This window comes from Quercus suber, unplaced genomic scaffold, assembly GCF_002906115.3.
Source record: "Quercus suber isolate HL8 unplaced genomic scaffold, Cork oak 2.0 scaffold_380, whole genome shotgun sequence".
Taxonomy (NCBI): domain Eukaryota; kingdom Viridiplantae; phylum Streptophyta; class Magnoliopsida; order Fagales; family Fagaceae; genus Quercus; species Quercus suber.
The window spans coordinates 714,018-733,624 of record NW_027069832.1 but is presented as its reverse complement, the minus strand read 5'-3'; the positions used below and the strand labels follow the sequence as shown (position 1 = coordinate 733,624).

Genomic DNA, 19,607 nt, shown 5'->3' with positions numbered 1-19,607 from the left:
GTGTTGTTTTTTTTTTTTTTTTTTTTTTGAGAATCCGTGGGTGGGTTTGCTTTGTTGGGTTCGCCGTGGGCTTGGCTCTATTACAATTTTTTTTTTCTTGAAAGTTGAACAGATAAATTTTAGCTTGGCTCTGATACAAAATTTTTTTTTTTTTTTTTTCAGATTTTAGTTCAAATTTTTTTTTTAGGCTTTTTTTTTTAAAAAAAATTTGAGGGTGTTCCTAATTTTTTTATTGAGGGTGTTCCTAATACAGCTTAAATATAATTTTTTTTTTAAATTTTTTTCAAGTCAGGGTGTTCTTGGGAACACCCTAACCTATACGTGGAGTCACCACTGACCATAACCCGAACCCAACCCGTTAACTAAACAAGTTTTTTTATTGCCCCAAACCCGACCCTACAGGCCCTGCGGGCCTCACCTTGCCACTCCAAAAAAATTTCATTTCAAAAATATTATGTTTCTAAAAGCCCATAAATATGGCCCTTTTTTTTAATCTGAAATCCAACTCATACAAAACAAATAAAACATAAAGTTATCATATGAACCTCACTTGATAATGCCATAATAGCGCAGGAAGTCATCCATACCCTTAGCAAAAAGAAGGGGAAATTGGGGTATATGGTGCTCAAGATTGATCTTGAGAAGGTGTATGACAAACTTGAGTGGAGTTTTATACGAGATATGCTTATAAGAGTTAATATGCCTACGGATCTGGTTGATATTATCATGAGTTGTGTGACAACGGTCTTTACCTCAATTGTTTTCAATGGGGAAGCTTTGGAGCCGATATACCCATCTAGAGGGATTCGTCAAGGGGACTCCCTATCACCTTATCTTTTCATTCTCTGTATGGACTTTCTTGGACATTTTATTGAGGAAAAATGTAGCACTAACCTCTAGAGACCGGTCAAAGTCTCGCAAAGAGGACTCTCCATTTCTCATTTGATGTTTACGGATGATTTGGTGTTCTTTGCTAAAACAGACCATGTGAACTGCTCTGCCATTAGGGATGTCCTAAATGTTTTCTATAATATGTCAAGGCAAACAATTAGTGAAGCTAACCCGAGGATGTTTTTTTTTTCCCTCAATGTTGATAGGGATGATAGGGAAGCTTTTTGTGACATTCTCGGGTTTGCCTCTACTCCTTGCCTAGGAAAATACTTGGGTATTCCTATCAGATAACCTGGCATGTCTTCACATGAGTAGGGGTGGCAATTCGTGTTCGCGAGTCGAGTTCGTGTTGTGTCAAGTCATGAGTATTATACTATATGGGTCAACCTTAACCCGACAATTTTATTAAACGGGTCAAGATTCCTCAACCCTAACATAACCCATTTATTAAACGGGTTAGTCGTGTCGGCCCGTTTATCAGATTTTATCAAAACAAAAATAATAATAATAATTTTAGTATTAAACAAATTAATATGAATTATGAAAAGCCTAACAAATAAATATTTTTATATAAAAATTAGAACTAATAAGTAATTGCATTACAAATGATAATTCAAAACTAAAGCATATCTCAATATCACATATAATCAATCATAATATGTCAAAGAAAATAAACTACAACAATTAAGAAGTTTATATACTTAGGGTTTGAAGGGTATATTGGCAAAATATTATTGAATTAAACAGGTCAAACAAGTCAAACGAGTTCCATGAGATGGACGCTAACCCAACCCATTTATTAAACGGGTTAGTCATGTCAATCCGAATATGACACAAACCCATTAAGTTTCAATCTATAACTTATTAATTTCGTGTCATGTCAAGTTCGCGGGTCGTGTCCAATTTTGCCACCACTGCGCATGAGAACAATTTTATTTTAAATAGAGTGAAACAAAAGCTAGCGAGGTGGAATTCCAATTTGCCTTCGTTGGTGGGGCGTGCTGCGCTTATTCAAGCTTCCTCGGCCTCTCTCCCTGGCAGAGTGTTGGATGGTATAGACCAAGTGAACCGTAACTTCTTGTGGGGTGCCACATAAAACCAAAAAAAGGGTTTACTGGGTTGGGTGGCAAAAAGTAACTAAATCTAAGGAGGAGGGTGGCCTTGCTTTTCAAACGGCAAGGGGAAGAAATACTGCCCTCCTTACAAAACTTAATTGGAGATTCCACACAGAACAAGAAGCTCCTTGGCCCAAGGTCCTAAAACAAAAATATTGCACTGCTAGGAGAGCAAATGCCACCAATGCTAATCATCTTCCTTGTTCCCAAGTTTGGACAGCCATAAAGCGAGGTAGAGAAGTCTTTAACAAAAGTAGCATGTGGATTATAGGAAGGGATAGTAAGCAGAGTTTCTGGTATTGGAACTGGACTAACAAGGGCCCCATTTGTCAGATGATTCAAGGCCCTTTAACCCGAGAAGTTTCCCATCTAGAGGTTAAGGATGCTATTATAGATTTAGGATGGGATTGGGATCGGATCCCTTTTGTTTTGCCTATAGAAATTAGGGACCTGATCCAAGCTATTCCAATGTCAATCACAAGCAGAGGGAGTGACAGATTAGCTTGGATGGGCAATGCCAAAGGCGGGTTTGATGTTAAAAGTGCTTATTCTCTGAGTGTAGATTCTACTAGTATGCCTCCCTTTTCCAGTTGGTTGGATTTGGAAAATCAATACGTTGCCTAGGATAAAAACCTTTCTATGGAGGTGTGTGCATGATAGCATTGGAGTGAAGGGGTGCCTTGCAAGGAGGGGTGTAGTGAATGATGATATATGTCCCATCCGTCAAGAAGAAACGGAGTTGGTGTTGCATGCCTTGCAAGATTGTCCTCAGGTCAAGGCTGTTTGGTTGCAGTTGGGAGTTAGGGACACGAATCAAATCTTCTGGAGGAGTGATCTTCAAGAGTGGTTGGCAATGAATGGGAAAGCGTGCAATATGGTCATGTATGGGAGGAACCAGTGGAGTATGCTCTTTTCTTTTGCAATTTGGATCACTTGGAAAAGCAAGAATCAGTCAGTTTTTTCTAGCAAAGCACAGAACTCGAACCTGACTTCTAATATTGTCAACCAAACAATTGAGTTTATGTATTGTGCCAGCTCTTAGAGGAATCCAGTTCGAAGGGTGGTGATGAGTCAAAAATTTATGATCATCATTAATCTGAGATCGTCACTAAACAAGAGAAGACGTTACACATTTATTACGCTCATTAATGACAAAGTGTAACAGATAGAGCAACAGTCACAGAACGAGTTGTGAACTTCAAACAAAGATTTTGTAATGCGCTAGCCGTTGAGCATAGATACAGCAATTCATTGCCCATTAATGAGGCACACAACTATAAAAAGAGAAGGCAATAGAAGTTAAAGGTACACATAAAAATACTCTACAAAAATCACTCTCCAATCAATTCTCTCTAAAATCCTTCTCCCTTACTGACTTAAGCATCGGAGGCAATTTGGCTAATGCCATATTGGTGTGTTACTCTTCCACCTAGTTCATTTTGCAAGTTTTCCTTCAACAGAGGCGATCCTAATCATAGCTTCGTTTATTCACTACATTGAGGAGCTCAACTGCTGATTTTTTTACATCATCAAGTGGTAATTACATGTCACTGGGAAAGACCACCTGAGGGATGGATGAAGTTGAATTCTGATGGGTGTGCTGCTAGAAGTCCAGGGTTAGCTAGTTGTGGAGGCGTTGTGCGAGACAGCCATGGGGATTAGATTTCTAGGTTCTCAAGGCGTATAGGGATAACGAATAGTTTTGTGGCTGAATTATGGGGATTAAGGGATGGCCTAATGTTGTGCAGCAACCTGAATATTCTTTACCTTATTGTTGAATTGGATGCTAAAACTATAGTTGATATATTTGGTAGGAATGACTATGTAAATGACATGCTTTCTCCCATTTTGGATGACTGCAAGATGCTCATCACCAAGTTTCACGAGATACAATTTAAGCACTATTACCAGCTAGCAAACCGATGTACAAATTAATGCTCTCGCAAGGATGAGTGCTGAACAAGAAGTAGATTTTAGGTCTTTTGAAAGTCCTCCTATGGATTTTTTTAAATGTTTTTCAGCAAGATTTTAATGGCTTGTACCTTAACAGACTTTGTCCTGAACCCATTGGAGTTTCTTAGTTTTTAATGAATCGTCTCTTTCAACCCAAAAAAAAAAAAAACCAAGAAAATAATGGACGTATAAAAGGGTGCAGGTAAATAAGTACTTTATACATATTCTTCTTGGTCTTCTGGTTATTAAATGGGGACGTGGGAGTCTATCAAGGCCAAGGGTTAGGAAGACTTCGGACAGGTGTTGGAATTGGAATATAGTGACAAATATAACTGGCTAGCTTTAATTGCTTGACTCTAAAGTCTAAACACGGTACCAAATTCATAGAACTTCATACCAGGGGCTTGATTTCACATTTAACTAAAAGACAAGGATGAAGGACCATTCTCTTCTTTTTTTTTTTTTTTTTCTTTTTTTCTTTTTTTCGCATTATCTGTGTTTTATTATTTTTATAACTTCTTGTCTAATTTGACCATGTCAAATGATCCTTCAATCCTTTACATATCATACTTAATTTTTAAACTCCATAAATTCTTACGATCTCAATCCAATCTTCTCATTCGATCTTGTAGGCCCTCTTTTCGATTGGAGTTAAAATACCAATTTTAACAACCGTAATTGCACCAAGCACAACTTGATCAAAACTTTTTTTTTTCTTCTTTTGATAGGTAAATTGCAGGGAAGGAGGGGGTAGGTTGAATTGCTGAAACACAGATATGATGTTATTACCATTAGGTTATTATTAGGAATGTCAACTGATCGAGTTTGGAGCGGGTTTTTTTTATACCCGAAACCTGCCCCAATAAGCCAAACCCGATCTGTTAACTAAACGGGTTTTTTTTATTGCCCCAAACCCGACCCTACAAGCCCCGTGGTCCCCACCTTGCCACTCCAAAATTTTTTCTTTTCAAAAATATTGTGTTTTCTAAAAGCCCATATATTATGTTTTCTAAAAGCTCATAAATATGGCCCATTTTTTAAATCTAAAATCCAACTCATACAAAACAAATAAAACATAAAGTTATCATATCAACCTCACTTGATTGCAATTTGTTAACTTAACAACTTGTGATAAAATTAGAAAAGAGTTACGTCTCTAGTATTTCTACCTCGTGAAGGGCCGAGTAAGAATATGTAAAGTATGTGACAGTAACAATTAAGGCAAAATGGAAGTTTGGCAGAGAGTAGGTTGCTTATGCTATTATATTTGTTCATCTTAGTATTCTAAGATTTAGGTGAAATAACAAAGGGTTCACTAGTTCAAACTATTCGAGTGATAGTCAAAGTCCAAATTGGAACAATCCTACTAGCACTTCATTGGAACTAGTCATATTTTAATAAATCAACTAACTAAAAAATAGCAGACTGGTGGTAATTTTATAATGCATTTATTGTCAAGGAGTGAATATTGAATACTATAGTCAAATCTTATTCTTTGTAATTTTCTAATAAAGAAAGAAGTCAATGGGCCCTTTTTATAATGAATAAAAATGATCATGAAGGAGAAAAAGAGAACAAAAAAGAAACTACAAGCTTGTGGGTAAATAAGACCATCTAAGATAGAGGTGATGGGGATGCTAAGTTGCTAACACAAAATGATACATTTAGTTATATGAAGGGCCACAAAATTAACTTCCTGAAAGTGTGATTTACAAATCAACTAGTAAATGAGTTTAAGAACAGTATATATATTGAATACTATAGTCAAATCTTATTCTTTGTAATTTTCTAATAAAGAAAGAAGTCAATGGGCCCTTTTTATAATGAATAAAAATGATCATGAAGGAGAAAAAGAGAACAAAAAAGAAACTACAAGCTTGTGGGTAAATAAGACCATCTAAGATAGAGGTGATGGGGATGCTAAGTTGCTAACACAAAATGATACATTTAGTTATATGAAGGGCCACAAAATTAACTTCCTGAAAGTGTGATTTACAAATCAACTAGTAAATGAGTTTAAGAACAGTATAATTTTAGTAGCGATATTGGTTATTTTCTGTAGGTCAATGAGGAGAAGCTGATATTTTTTGAATCTAGGGGATGAAATTCAGTGCCTTGCTTTTATCTTCAAAAGGGGAACAAAGCTCTATTAGCAAGGCCTATCTCTGATGGAAACCCGGAGTGTCTATTTTAGTAGTATTTTCAGAAACTAACATGAGCCCAAAATCAAATTGAATGGACCTAAACACTTCTTTTTTTTTTTTTTAAAGAATAGCCTATAGCTGTATAGGATGTCAGAAGCACATGTTCGATTGGGCTTATATTGGATCGAAATCACAAGCCCGCCACATTCAAATTTAAAGCCTAAAAAGGTAAAAAGCAAAGCGCCGAAAGCAAAAAGCAAAAAACCCAACTGGCCAAATTCTATTTTTTGAGAGTACCCTTGGCCGAACTTTGCTTCGATAATTTATTAAGGAATCTGATACCAAAGCAGGAAAGAAGAAGAAAGAAGGAAAAAAAAAAAAAAAAAAAGTTATTCTAGGACCAATAATGTTAGGATTATGTAATTTCACACACACTTTGCTGCAAGCCATAAACAGATTAAATGGCCGAGAAAAATTAATTGATTTATGTGATAGAGATAAAATGTTAGTCACAGTTTGTCATATATAATAGTTATTGCAAAAAAAAATATAAAAAGTGTATGACACTAGTATTATTATTTTAGGATTACACCTGTGGGGGGAAGGGCCCAATTTAACATAGTGGGCCTAGGGCCCTATTTGAGGATTACTATGTGTCCGAAGAGAAGGAAATGGTAAGGACAAGGCCCATCTGGAAGAAGGATATCTGGAAAAGAAAGATGGGTACAATCCGAAGAGGTAGTCATCCATTCGAAGAGATTCTATTCCTCGGACGCGAATAGTATTGATCAATCAAACGTATAGAAGGTCCGAATGATCTTCCAAACAGTCCTACTAATCAAAATAAGCTCTGAGTATATCTGGAGACGGTAAGAATGAGGAAATATCTAAAGGAAAAGCTGCTACTACCTTATAAAATGCACTGCAACAACTTTTCTGGCCGCATTTATGTGGAGAAGATCCCTGAACAGGGTAACCTCATCTACCACCACTCACAAAAAGCTGGAGAAGATACATAACATGACATACACTCAAGTAGGAACCTAGATGAAGAACAAGTGGACGATGAAGATGAGAATAGAGGATGTTATATAAAGAAGAATGATTCCTAGAAGAGGGAGAGGTGGATTTGTAATGATAAGAACTGTAACCTGTATTTAATTTACAGAAGTCTCTTCGGACTTGAAATCAATTAGTCTTTACGTATACTTTTATGTTGGTTTATACTTGCATGCCATAATCAATCACTGTTAGCCCCATAGTTAATCTAGCTCTATCACCTACGCTCTACAAATTCATTGTTCTTGGGCTTGGGCCACAAATCCAAACCCTACAACACCTTTTACAGCTCATATTTTTCATAATTATCCTGGAAGAATGTAATTAGTTACTAGCCTCAACACACACGTTTCGCGCATGCAATTAGGCTTTTGTTTTTAGTGGTCCTATTTTGTAGAAAAAAAAAAACTGTATTTTTATTTTGAGAGCCTAATTTATCTATACTATTATTTAAGGGACTTCTCCTATTCGAAATCCTCTTCTTTTTTTTTTTGTTCTTTTTTTTTTTGTTCAAAAATGCCCCTACACCCTTATCTTTAAGTAGAGACAAAACTAAATAACAATCTAGTAAAAATACAACTTTAACTCCTACTAAAATATTGCCTAAAAAATAAAATTACTCTTCTGTTGAATTTCAAATTATTTTATCCACTTATAAATTAAATTCTCAAAATAAAAATAAAATTGATATATATAATAAAAGAGAGATGATACGTCTACAACAATTTTACAACAAATCACAAGTGGTTAGTTGTTATTGATTTAAATTTGAAACTAACATTAAGATTACTTTTTTGCCCCAACAATAACAACCAGTACAATCTGCCGCTTAGGACTTGTTGTAAAAATGTTGTAGACATATCATTTCTAATAATAAAAATAAAGTTTTTTTTCCTACAAAAATGGCCTCATTATACGTGCGGAGTGCATGTGATGAGGCTAAAAAATAGGATCACTCTCCTGTAGTCCTGTTGATTTTCAAATTACTTTATCTACTTATAAATTAAATTCTTAAAATAAAAATTATATATATATATATATAAAATAAAAACACAATTTTTTTGGTTTTTCTACAAAATAAACGTGTAATATTTGTTCATTTTTTGAAACTAGCCTCATGATACTCTTGATTGTATTAGTAGTTCTAAATGCGTAATATTAATGAAAAATATGTGTAAACTTCAAATTAAAATGAATGAAAAACTATGATACTATAAAAAAATATAAAACATAAAAAAACCTCATTGCATGCTTGCTCGTATGATGAGGCTAGTAAATGGATAAAGCAAATTGAAAATCAACAGGGGATTATCCCTATTTTTTAGGCACTGTTTTAATGGGAGTTAGAGTTGTAATTTTTACTGGATTACCCTTTAATTTTGTCTCTACTTAAACATAAGGGTGTAGGGGCATTTTTGAACAAAAAAAATGATAATTCCAAATAGGGAAAGCCCCTTAAATAGTATTATAGATATATCGTTTATCCATAAACTCATAATTTTTCTCTACTATTAACACCATGTGTATAAGAGTTGTGGCACATTAATGTGTGTAGCTATGTATTGTTTCATAATTTTTTTTTAAAGGCTAAATTGCAAACTATATATTTAAAATTTGTGAGTATTTAAATTTTACACTATAAAATTATAGAATTTAGATTTTACCCATTAAAGTTCTATTCTGTTTACATCATCTCCCCATCCATATTTTTTGTTTAAGTGCTACATAAACTTGTTACTCATATTTAGTTAATCCAATAAAATGGCGTCACTTTATTTTTATTATGCCACGACATTTTTAATTATTATATTTTTTAAATTTTTTTAGGCTATAAAAATTATGTGACGTTATTTTATTGGATTAACTAAACAAGAGTAACATATTTACGTAACACTTGACAAAAATATAAATGGAAAACTGCTGTTGCAAACAAAATATAATTTTTTTTTTAAAAATCTAAATTATAAAATTTTAAGCTGAAAAATATAAAAACTTCAAACTTTAAACGTATAATTCGTAATTTAAACTTAAAAATAACTTTGTTTGAGTTGTTGCATTCATTGCCATCTGTAACAAGAAAAACACACCCAATGTCGAAAATCCGCCACGTGTCACACTAGCCCCAATCGGCGTCACTCTCCCGCATAGAATAGAATAGAATAGGTCACTCACTTCCTCAAATCCCTTGCTCTCGAAGAAAACTCAAAATACCCCCAAATTCCCAAAACCCACCCACAGATCCAACCCCCAAAGAATGGCACTGGAATGGGTTGTTCTAGGCTACGCGGCGGCCGCAGAGGCCATAATGGTCCTACTCCTAACGGTCCCAGGCCTGGAAGGCATCCGTAAGGGCCTGATCGCGGTGACCCGCAACCTCCTGAAACCGTTCCTCTCCATAGTCCCATTCTGCCTCTTCCTTTTGATGGACATATACTGGAAATACGAGACTCGCCCGAGTTGCGAGACCCCCGAGTCTTGCACTCCGACCGAGCACCTCCGCCACCAGAAGTCCATCATGAAAAGCCAGCGCAACGCTCTCCTCATCGCCGCCGCCATCGTCTTCTACTGGCTCCTCTATTCGGTCACCCATCTCGTTACTCGCATCGAACAGCTCAACCAACGCGTCGATCGCCTCAAGAATCGCGACTGATTCCCGATTTCGCCGTGTCCGTGTCCGTGTCCGTCTCCGTGTCAGTAGCCGTGTCGTGTCCTACAGATAAGTTAACCGTGTTATGTAATGTGTTGTTTCACAAAATTAGATCTTGCTCTGGTTTGGACTTTTTTTTTGTTTTTTCATTTAATGCAAATTACAGTTGTTTTCATTTGGATTATTTCTTGATTCTGTGATTTTTTTTTTTTTTGGGTGTGGGTCAAAATAAAGAATGGATGGTTGATGAAAATAGCAAATGGATTTGGGGCTTTTTGGTTATAGTTTTTAGGGATTTTGATTCTAAGAACAAATTGTGGCTTTGCTTCTCCCGTTTGTTGCATTGAGTTTGGGGTAGTGTTGGGTTTTATTATGGAAAATGGAAATGGTTAGACTTGTGTTAGTCTTTTTAGTGTTCAGATTATGTTTCTAATTTTTGTTTGGATTCTTTATTGATTCTGTGATGTGTGCGGATGACAAAAATAGCAAATGGATTTGGGGCTTTTGGTTTTATGTTTTAGGGATTTGATCCTAAGAACAAACTGAGCCCTTGCTTTTTCATGTGTTGTTGTATTGATTTTGGGTAATGTTGGGTTTTATTGTGGAAGAATGTTTATTCTGTATGGCCTGATATGCATTGGGCTAATGGTGTATTAGAACTAGATGGAATGAGAGTTGCTTTGAACAAATTGATAGCCTAATTATTTATACTAATTGTTTGGCATTGGCAGCCTCCAGATGTTTGACAAGTGTCCAAATCCTATTGGCCTATGTTTAAAAAAATCGTCTTAACTAACTAACTAATTAGTTGCAAGAGGATTAGGATATAGCTACTTGAAATGCCCTGCATCAGAATGCCTTGTGTTAAAAAAGATCCAGGCTTATCCCTTGGCTACAAGGAATATGGGATTATTGTTTTCCCTAATGTTCTTAACGTATCGATTAATTGTCCCTACAAAGTACTTATCTTCAAGCTTTAGGGTTGCTTTCTGCAAACTAAAATTTTCGTTGAGGCTTGATGCAATTTTAAGCTTGAGCTTGGGTTTGGGGTTCGAACATTGAGGTATTAAGCGGAATAGTTTGCAAAAGGGGTAGCATGCTTCTTTGCTTATTGTCTGTGAGAAAATGTCTCCGAATCTGGATTTTTTTTCAGACTCAAGTCATGTAGCAAAGGAAAATTCAGGTCTCAAAATGAGATAAGAGCAAACTACCATTTGAGCAGCTCTATACACCAATTCTTCCCAACCCCTCTTTGTTCTTATTAATTGCACGTTATTCCTTCCCTATCAATGGACCTATTTTATAGAATTTGAGTTATTTGGCTTCAATTAATTCGGGATATGAACTATGACTTTACTCTTAGCTTGCCATATAATTTCATGAATGAGTGTAGGAGTTAAGGATAACCTGGACGTGCTGGTGGGGTTGTTGGGTTGTAGGCATTCTTCCCTCCCTTTGAAATATTTGGGACTAACTTTGGGCTCCAAATTCAAGGAGGTATCAATATGTAATCCTATTTTGGAGAAGACGGAACAAAGACTAGTAGGTTGGAAGAGGCTTTATTTATCTAAGGGAGGTAGGGTCACTCTTATTAAAAGTACCTTATTCTCCTTACCTACTTATTTCCTTTCCATTCTTCCTGTACCTGGGAAGGTTGCTAATCGTATGGAGAAGCTACACAAAGATTTTCTTTGGAGTGGTATGAATGGTGATTCTAAATTTCACTTGGTGAAATGGGCGAAGGTTTGCAAGCCAATGCAGGTTGGGGGGCTAGGTATCAGACTATTGAGAAGTTTTAACACTGCTTTGTTGGGCAAGTGGTTGTGGAGGTATGGTTTAGAGACAGATGCACTATGGAAGAGGGTCATAGAGGCAAAGTATGGGAACATTTGGGGTGCTTGGTGCACAAAATAGGTGACTAATCCGTATGGTGTTAGCCTCTAGAGTTTTATTAGAAATGGTTGGGTGAACTTCTCTAAACTGTTACGGTATGATGTGGGTGATGGTACTAGAGTGAAATTTTGGAAGCATGTGTGGTGTGGAGATTGTTCCCTTAAAGAGGCCTTTCCAGAACTTTACAATCTTAGTAGGGCAAGGGATTCTTTAGTGACGGAAGTTATGGGATGGTTTGGTGGGCAGCTGCATTAGAATTTTCATTTTCGTCGTTCATCGCAAGATTGGGAGGAAGAATCTTTTGATCAGTTCATGGACATTGTTTACTCTTCGAAAGTGCAGGGGTTGGTCCTGATAAGGTTTGTTGGAAGCTAACTAGGAGTAGAGGGTTTGAGGTTAGTAATTTTTATCTTTCTTTCTACCCTCCTTCCATTTCTTTCCCTTGGAGGTTGGTGTGGAAATCAAAGGTTCCTCCAAAGGTGGCCTTCTTTTTCATGGTCAGCCTCTTTAGGAAGATTCTTACAACTAATAACCTTCGCAAAAGGCATATTGTTGTTCTTGATTGGTGTTACATGTATAAGAGGTGTAGAGAGTCGGTGGATCATCTTCTACTTCATTGTCCCTAAGCCTACGAGTTGTGGTTGTTAGTGTTTTGTTTGTTTGGGCTGCATTGGGTTATGCCACTTAAGGTTATTGAGTTTGAATCTTGGCAAGGTAACTTTGGGTGGCATTGCGATATAGATTTTTGGAGATTTGTGCCACACTGTTTGATGTGGTGTATTTGGAGGGAAAGAAATGCTCGTTGTTTTGAGAGATGTGAACGGTCATTGCTAGAGATTAAGTCATTTTTCTTACACACTCTCCTTGTTTGGAGTGTAGACCTGTCGCATTTTTCTTGTTTTTCTCTTACTCTTTTACTTGATCATTGTAATTTTGGGTCTTGATTTTTTTGCCCCCACAGTACATCCCCAATGTACTCGAGTTGGCTTTTTTTTCTTAATAAAATTTATTCGTCATCTATCGAAAAAAAAAAAAAAAAAAAAAGCCCCTCCAAGTCTAACGTTCCAATCCCCTTGGTTGCAATCAATTTCTAGGGGCCACGTCCCATTGGTGAAGCCAACGCATGACATGGGTCTGGGATTTATCCGGATAAAAAGACATGATGCTCTGCGTGATCTCCAAGGTTCCTCATCATTAAAAATGGAGTTTTATTTATCTGACGACGAAGTCCCCTACCTTATTGCATACCATCTGTTTTTTTTTTTTTTTTTTTTTTGGTTTAGAGCCTAGTATCCAATTTTGGTGTATTGGGATTAACTTGTAAAGCACTGATCTTTTGTCCATTTTTTTAGCTATGCTTTTAAATTTGGTCAATGAGCTTGAATTAGCTCCGCCTAAATTACAATATGAAAAGTTTTATTTATTAAGAGCATTCACATCAGCTTATCTAAATTTTCTGTCTATTTTACACGAAAAAACCTCATCTTTTTATTTTACACTACCATTTTTACAAAACACCCACATCAGTTCATTTATTTTACAAGATATTTCAATAAAATATTCATTCTTCTCCATTTTTTTATTATTTCCCTCAACGGACTTTCCTATATACGCGCGTTATCTTTCTCTCTCGATTCATTTTTTCTGAACAGCTCTCTCTCTCTCTCTCTTCTACCTTCTTTCATTCTTTCTCAAAAACTACAACCCAGATCAGTTCTTCACCGAGTCCTTACTTCACCGGCCGAACCAAGCTCCGGCGACCCACGAACCAAGCTTCACAGATGGCCGAACCAAGCTCCGGCGACCCACGAACCAAGCTCCACAAACAGTCGAACCAAGCTCCGGCGACCCACGAACCAAGCTCCACAGACGGCCGAACCAAGCTCTGGCGACCCAGATCGTGTCTCACCCGCCAATCCACGAACCAAGCTCCGGCGACCCACAAACCAAGCTCCACCGACCCAGAACCAAGGTTCGGTGAACCAGAACCAAGCTCCGACGACCTAGATCGTGTCTTCACCGGCCGATTCACGAACCAAGCACCACAAGCACCGATTTATTATCTCCGTTGGTTTGTCTGTGTGGGTTTGTTTGTGTGTGGGTGTGTTTGTGTGGATGTGTTTGTGTGTGGGTGTGTTTGTGTGTATCTGAGAAAAAGAAGATGAGTTTCTGAGGTAATTGTGCATCGAAGAAGAGAGAGAAAAATTGGTGCGAACAGAAATTATTAAAATAATAAATACACGAGCTATAGTACCCGTGTATATTTACAAGGGTACTGTAGCTCAGGGAAATATATACATGATTTTACACATTTTTACACCCACTGATGTGAGTGTTTTTTGCTCAAAATGTGTAAAATTTGTACTGTACATTTATTTTAGAAGAGTTTAGCTGATCTGATGTGAATGCTCTAACAATCCCAATCTCTTCCTCCACCTTTTCTTTAACTAAGTTCATATGCCTCTAGTACATGAGCAAATCTCTTATTCATCAACAAAAGACTTTGCCTATTTAGCTAACTAGAACCCCAAGTTACATGTTATTAAGTTGGGTTAAGGAGACCAGCAACAATTCCAAGATCTTTCTCTGCAGCGAGGGCAAGATTAGGCCTGACCTCTACTTTAATCAAATGCCTAACTTTGTAGAAGTCAAGAAGGCAGCTTAAGGCAGCACATACAATAGCACTAGAACCTGAAAGTCCTGTCTGAAATGTCAAAATCATAACTTAAGCCATGTTGCAATATCAAGAGTCAAAAATTAAGTTCTAAATGACTATCTCTTCTATTGAAGAGAAGATTAGCAACAACAACAAAGAGACACTATAACACATTTGGTCACAAAAGGTCACATAAAAGCTTTGCTACAAAATCAAAAAGTGAAACATGCTTGCAATTCAGTTTTGTCTACAAGCAAAAATATATAACATCAAATACAGTTCTTGAGGTATAGATGGTCTCTTTCACATTGTTATATAACATCAAACATTGTTATATTCACTTTCAGCATTGTCCACAAACATTAAGGAAAAGGTAACCTCCAAACAAGGTAATGCAGATAAAAATTTCACAAAGTGAGAAATATTTAAATCTTAATGTGTTAAATTAAACATCAATTACAATATATTGGAAGACGCAAGATTACCATGGTTATAATGGCATTCATGAGCAAGTGCATAATAGAAAAAATAAATTAAAAATAAAAGACAAGAAATGGGACTCATGCCTTGTCATTTATTCATCTTGCAAGTCAATTCCTCTCAAAATAAACAATAACAAATAAGTAAATATATATTTAAATTGGTATGTTACACATACAACCAATAGGTCTTGAATCCACAATCTCACCCTACACCTAGAACTTGGAAAGGGAGGAGGTGCCAATTGAATAAGAGCTCATTGGCAACAAACAAATGAGTATTACCAGGACATGACTGCTTCATAGAGGAAAATCAAATCAGCAACAAGAATGTAACTCACTCAACAGAAACAATCTTTTCCACAACGTAATACATGTTATTCCTTGTCGTTTTACCAAGATAGAGGGTTGGATAAATAGATGGTGCAAACCTCAAAGCCAATAAAATAGACATGTAGCAAACAGTAAACTTCGCAAACAAACATAGGAATACTGGAAAAAATAAATCATAGAGATGTGTATCACAACTGAAATACTGATTATCACAAAAAGAGCTAAGAAATTTCCGGTAATTATGGAAAACTCTACAAATTGCCATAAGCAATCGTACACCTCCATAATAACCTTCATTATCTAACCGACTCACCTGTGAACAAAGGTAAAAGGACATTTTTTTTATTATGATGAATCCAGAACCTGTAGCATCATGTACATGGACTAAGATAAGACTTGATCACCACAACATTCTATATGAAGGGAAAAAAAACCTCAACATTAAAAAACACACCCATCAAGAAAGAGAGACGAACTAAAATATATAATAATGTAAGATAAGCTGCCTCCCTCCAAAAAAAAAAAAAAAACTCAAGCCAAACACAAATTGTGAATTGGACAATGTCAAGCCAAACACAAATTGTGATTTAGAAGGTATTACTGGATGCCGGGAATCAGCCACTCCAAAACAAATGCCGTACAGCCGCCTACCATGACCTCTCCCAGACCCTGAAGTGGAAGTTTTGCGAACTGAGTACGACTAACAGTATACTGGGTAACTGAAAAACTAACACTAGAGGAACACCATCACCTACAATTACCGTAAAAAAGAATTTTCACACATAACTCCAAATACATATCAGAACAAAAAAACTATAACTTTGGTATGCAAAAGTTTACCTTTCAATGTGTTAAAAGAAACATATAAATACTTGAGTGACAACACACTCTCCTGAACAAATGTTCTTTATCCTACCACATGCAAACTACAGAATTGCACACAATTTGTGAAAAAAATACCCACACTCCTAAACAATCGATTCGGCAAATGCAGCAGTTTAAGGCACCAAATATACAACTGCATCAACTCTAGAAATCTGCATTTTTTGCTCTTTTCAGAGCCATATCCAATGCCCGGTTCACAAAGGCTTCAATTGAACTGATGTGACATCATACGTATCCGGTCCTTGCCGCCCACAACTGTGCAACGAATCCACATATTTTGCTCTATCCATCACACTCAATTGGCAAACATGATTCAATAATAATTCGAAGGGCATTTCTCCTAAGCATAAAGGACAACATATTCATCCAAATTTGATTTTGAAGAAATTCTTTTAACCCACTACATGGCGACTAAAATGATTATTCACAAGTTTTGGACTATCTGGGCTTTTGCCCTTAAATTTTTTTTTTAGTTAGCAATTTGCCCCTATTTGCAAACTATATAAGGGCATGCCCCTATTTCGATACTCGATTATCTTAAAATCGAGTTTCAATGAAATACTTGACTTGTAGAAAATCGAGTTATGCCCCATCAAACTTTAAAAAAAAAAAAAAAAAAATTGCATGGAACTCGAATATCAGAAAATCGAGTTCCATGCAAAAAAAATTTTATAAGTGGGAGCCCTATAGTGGCATTTTTATGCCCTATAGTGACGTTTTAAAGCCCTATAGCGGCGTTTTCCTGCAAAAATTTTTATAAGTGTGATCACGCCATACAGGTGCAGGGACCCTATAGTGGTGTTTTTAAGCCCTATAGTGACATTTTAAAGCCCTATAGCTGCGTTTTTATGCAAAAAATTTTTATGAGTGTGATTTTTCCTACAAAATTTTTTTTACTAGTGTGATACCATTTAGGAAGCCCTATAGTGGCGTTTTAAAGCCATATAGTGACGTTTTAAAGCTCTATAGCGGTGTTTTCCTACAAAATTTTTTTATAAGCATGATTACCCCATCATGGAGTCCTATAGTGGCATTTTTAAGCCCTATAGTGACGTTTTAAAGCCCTATAGTGGCTTTTTTGAACTCGATTTCCATAAAATCGAGTTCCATTTTTTTTTTTTTTTAAAGTTTGATCGGGCATAACTCGATTTTCTACAGATCGAGTATTTCGTAGAAACTCGATTTTAAGGTAATCGAGTATCGAAACAGGGGCATATCCTTATATAGTTTGCAAATAGGGACAAATTGCTAAATAATAAAAATAAATAAATAAATTAAGGGCAAAAGGCCAGATAGTCCCACAAGTACTTTTAGGACTTATTTAAAAGTCACATGACTTGTTTGAATCAGTCAATGAGTTGTGATTACAATACAAGTAGAATCGCCATATAAAGGGTTAGAGGAGATTCTTAATATATATAGATTTAAAGTAATTATTCAGCAATTGGATCTGACATATTAGTGGGCCCCATTGATAACATATTCCAGATAGGATTCACTCCCAGAGCAGTAAAAAATAATTTTCCAAATCTTATACATGAAATGATGAAATCCCACCAGTTACCATATCAAAAACTGAACCTTTAAATCCCACACATCAAGATATAACCTTCAAATTTCATCGCATCCAACCTTTCACAGCAAATGCAAGCTACAGATCAAATCTAAATCACATTCTAATACCCAAAAAAAAAAAAAAACCCATTTAGAGAAATGTAGATAACACCAAAATAAACAACAAAAACAACAGTTGAGCTTGTTAAACATTGCATACAATACCGAACCCAATAACCAAAAAAAAAAAAAAAAACATATATATATTCACCCAGATCTTCAAATTCAAAGCATTACATTGCAGATCAATTATAAGAGAGAGAGAGAGAGAGACCAGGTGAGGGAGAGACTGGAACTGAATGAGATCGTGGGTGGGATGGGGAGTGATGATGAGGTGATCAAACAGCTGCAACTGAACGTTGTAGGGGCCTTTTTGTTATGTTGGGCTGGGCTATCTCCTGCAGTAATAGGCCCAAGTATTCTGAGTAAGGGAAGTTGAGACTGGTCCAACTGCAACTCAATTTGGGCCAGCTTGTGCACAAACTATACCTCGTCTACCAAGAGTATGCTTATGGCAAGCAGAGCTGTTTCAGATGAGTCGTGGTAGACAGATATAATAATAACAGTAAAATAGAGTACTCTGGCTATTTAATAGAAAATGACCAAATAATCCTTATTCACGAAACATAATCATAATAATAACAATGACTTTTACAAAAAAAGTAAAGAGAACAAATGGTAATATGGGTAATCAAAAGAGACAGAAATCAAATCAAGTTTGGTCCACAGGAGCAAAATCAAAAAGGGAAGAACGTCTCCTCTCAACGTAGTTAATCTCCCAGGGAAATCCTGCCGTGAAAATTAATGACTTTGAGGGAAACGGACCTAAATGGTTGGTGCCCAAAGGAATCCTTTTACTTTTTGACAGAGAGCAGGATTTCGAGATGGAGAGAGGGAAAATCGACCCACTGGTGCATGACTGCCGATCTAACTCTCTGTTTTTTCCTTTCTTCTTTCTTTTTGTTTTTAGTTTTTCCTCTTATCTTTCCTTTCTTTTCTTTTACCCTTGTTTTCTATTTTTTTGATTCCTCGCAGGCGATCCTATTCCCCTTTACTGGGCAAGGCAAAGGTCTCCTTATATAAGGCCTGTTGTGACCAGATTTTATTATTTTAGCCCTTAACCACCTTTATCTGGTCTGGGTGCATAAGCCGACCTCCACTGGTTCGTTTGTGTGCTACTCCCCTGTTCCAAACAAAGGAGAGCTGTTTTATTTATTAGTCTGCTGTGGCACCCTTTCCTGCCATGGTTTGGGTGATCTCTCTCTCTGTCTCTCATGGCATGCACCTTGCGATTCCCACTCAACCTTACTTCTTTTGGGTGGTCTATCATCCCAACAGGACATATCCCCCAAAAGAGCTTGGACAAGAACCGCAGAATAGGTTCTTTCCCCTTTCCCCACTGCCAAACCATGCCCTCTTACCTCTGATCCATGACCCCACCATGTCCCATATTGGCTGGGTACAGGCTAGTAGTGTCTGGGCCTTGCGCATGCCTCCCTTTCATATATGTCCAAAATCTGCCTGCTGCTCATGCATTTACCGTGTTCTGGAAGCTTGCTTGCATAGTCTACTGCCCTTCTTTGACCTTTTATGTGGGTTGTTTTCCGATTTCCTGTTCCCCTTAGGGGCTAGGCTTTTATTTGATGCTTGACTTTATATTTCTTTCAACCTATTCCTTGATTGTCATCATGTCCTACCATATATGTCATTCTTGCTGTAGTGACTTGATCCTACTAGGCCTCTTCAGGCCTGCCATTTATTCTTTCCTTAGTGGCTTAGCATGACCATGGGTTTTCTTACTTATGGGCTCCTGTATCCCTTTTGTTTTTCCTTCGGCCTCCTTGGTCCATTTGCTTTTCTTTAGGCTTCCTCGGCCCTTTTTCTAACTCTGTGTTCTCATGGGCTTTTCCTAACTTCATTGAGCTTCCCCGGCCCAAT

The 19,607-nt window shown here is 36.7% G+C and overlaps 1 protein-coding gene across 1 annotated transcript; it reads left to right on the top strand.

Moving 5' to 3' along the window:
* The first annotated feature begins 9,318 nt into the window (after positions 1-9,318).
* On the top strand, positions 9,319-9,984 carry LOC112033185 (uncharacterized). Its single transcript, XM_024065964.2, has one exon. The coding sequence runs from the start codon at positions 9,417-9,419 to the stop codon at positions 9,810-9,812; it is 396 nt and encodes a 131-aa protein (XP_023921732.1). The 5' UTR covers positions 9,319-9,416; the 3' UTR covers positions 9,813-9,984.
* The last annotated feature ends 9,623 nt before the right edge of the window (positions 9,985-19,607 follow it).

What these genes read in the sequence shown, in the direction of transcription:
- LOC112033185 (XM_024065964.2), top strand. Translation starts at nt 9,417, where the DNA reads ATGGCACTGGAATGGGTTGTTCTAGGCTACGCGGCGGCCGCAGAGGCC.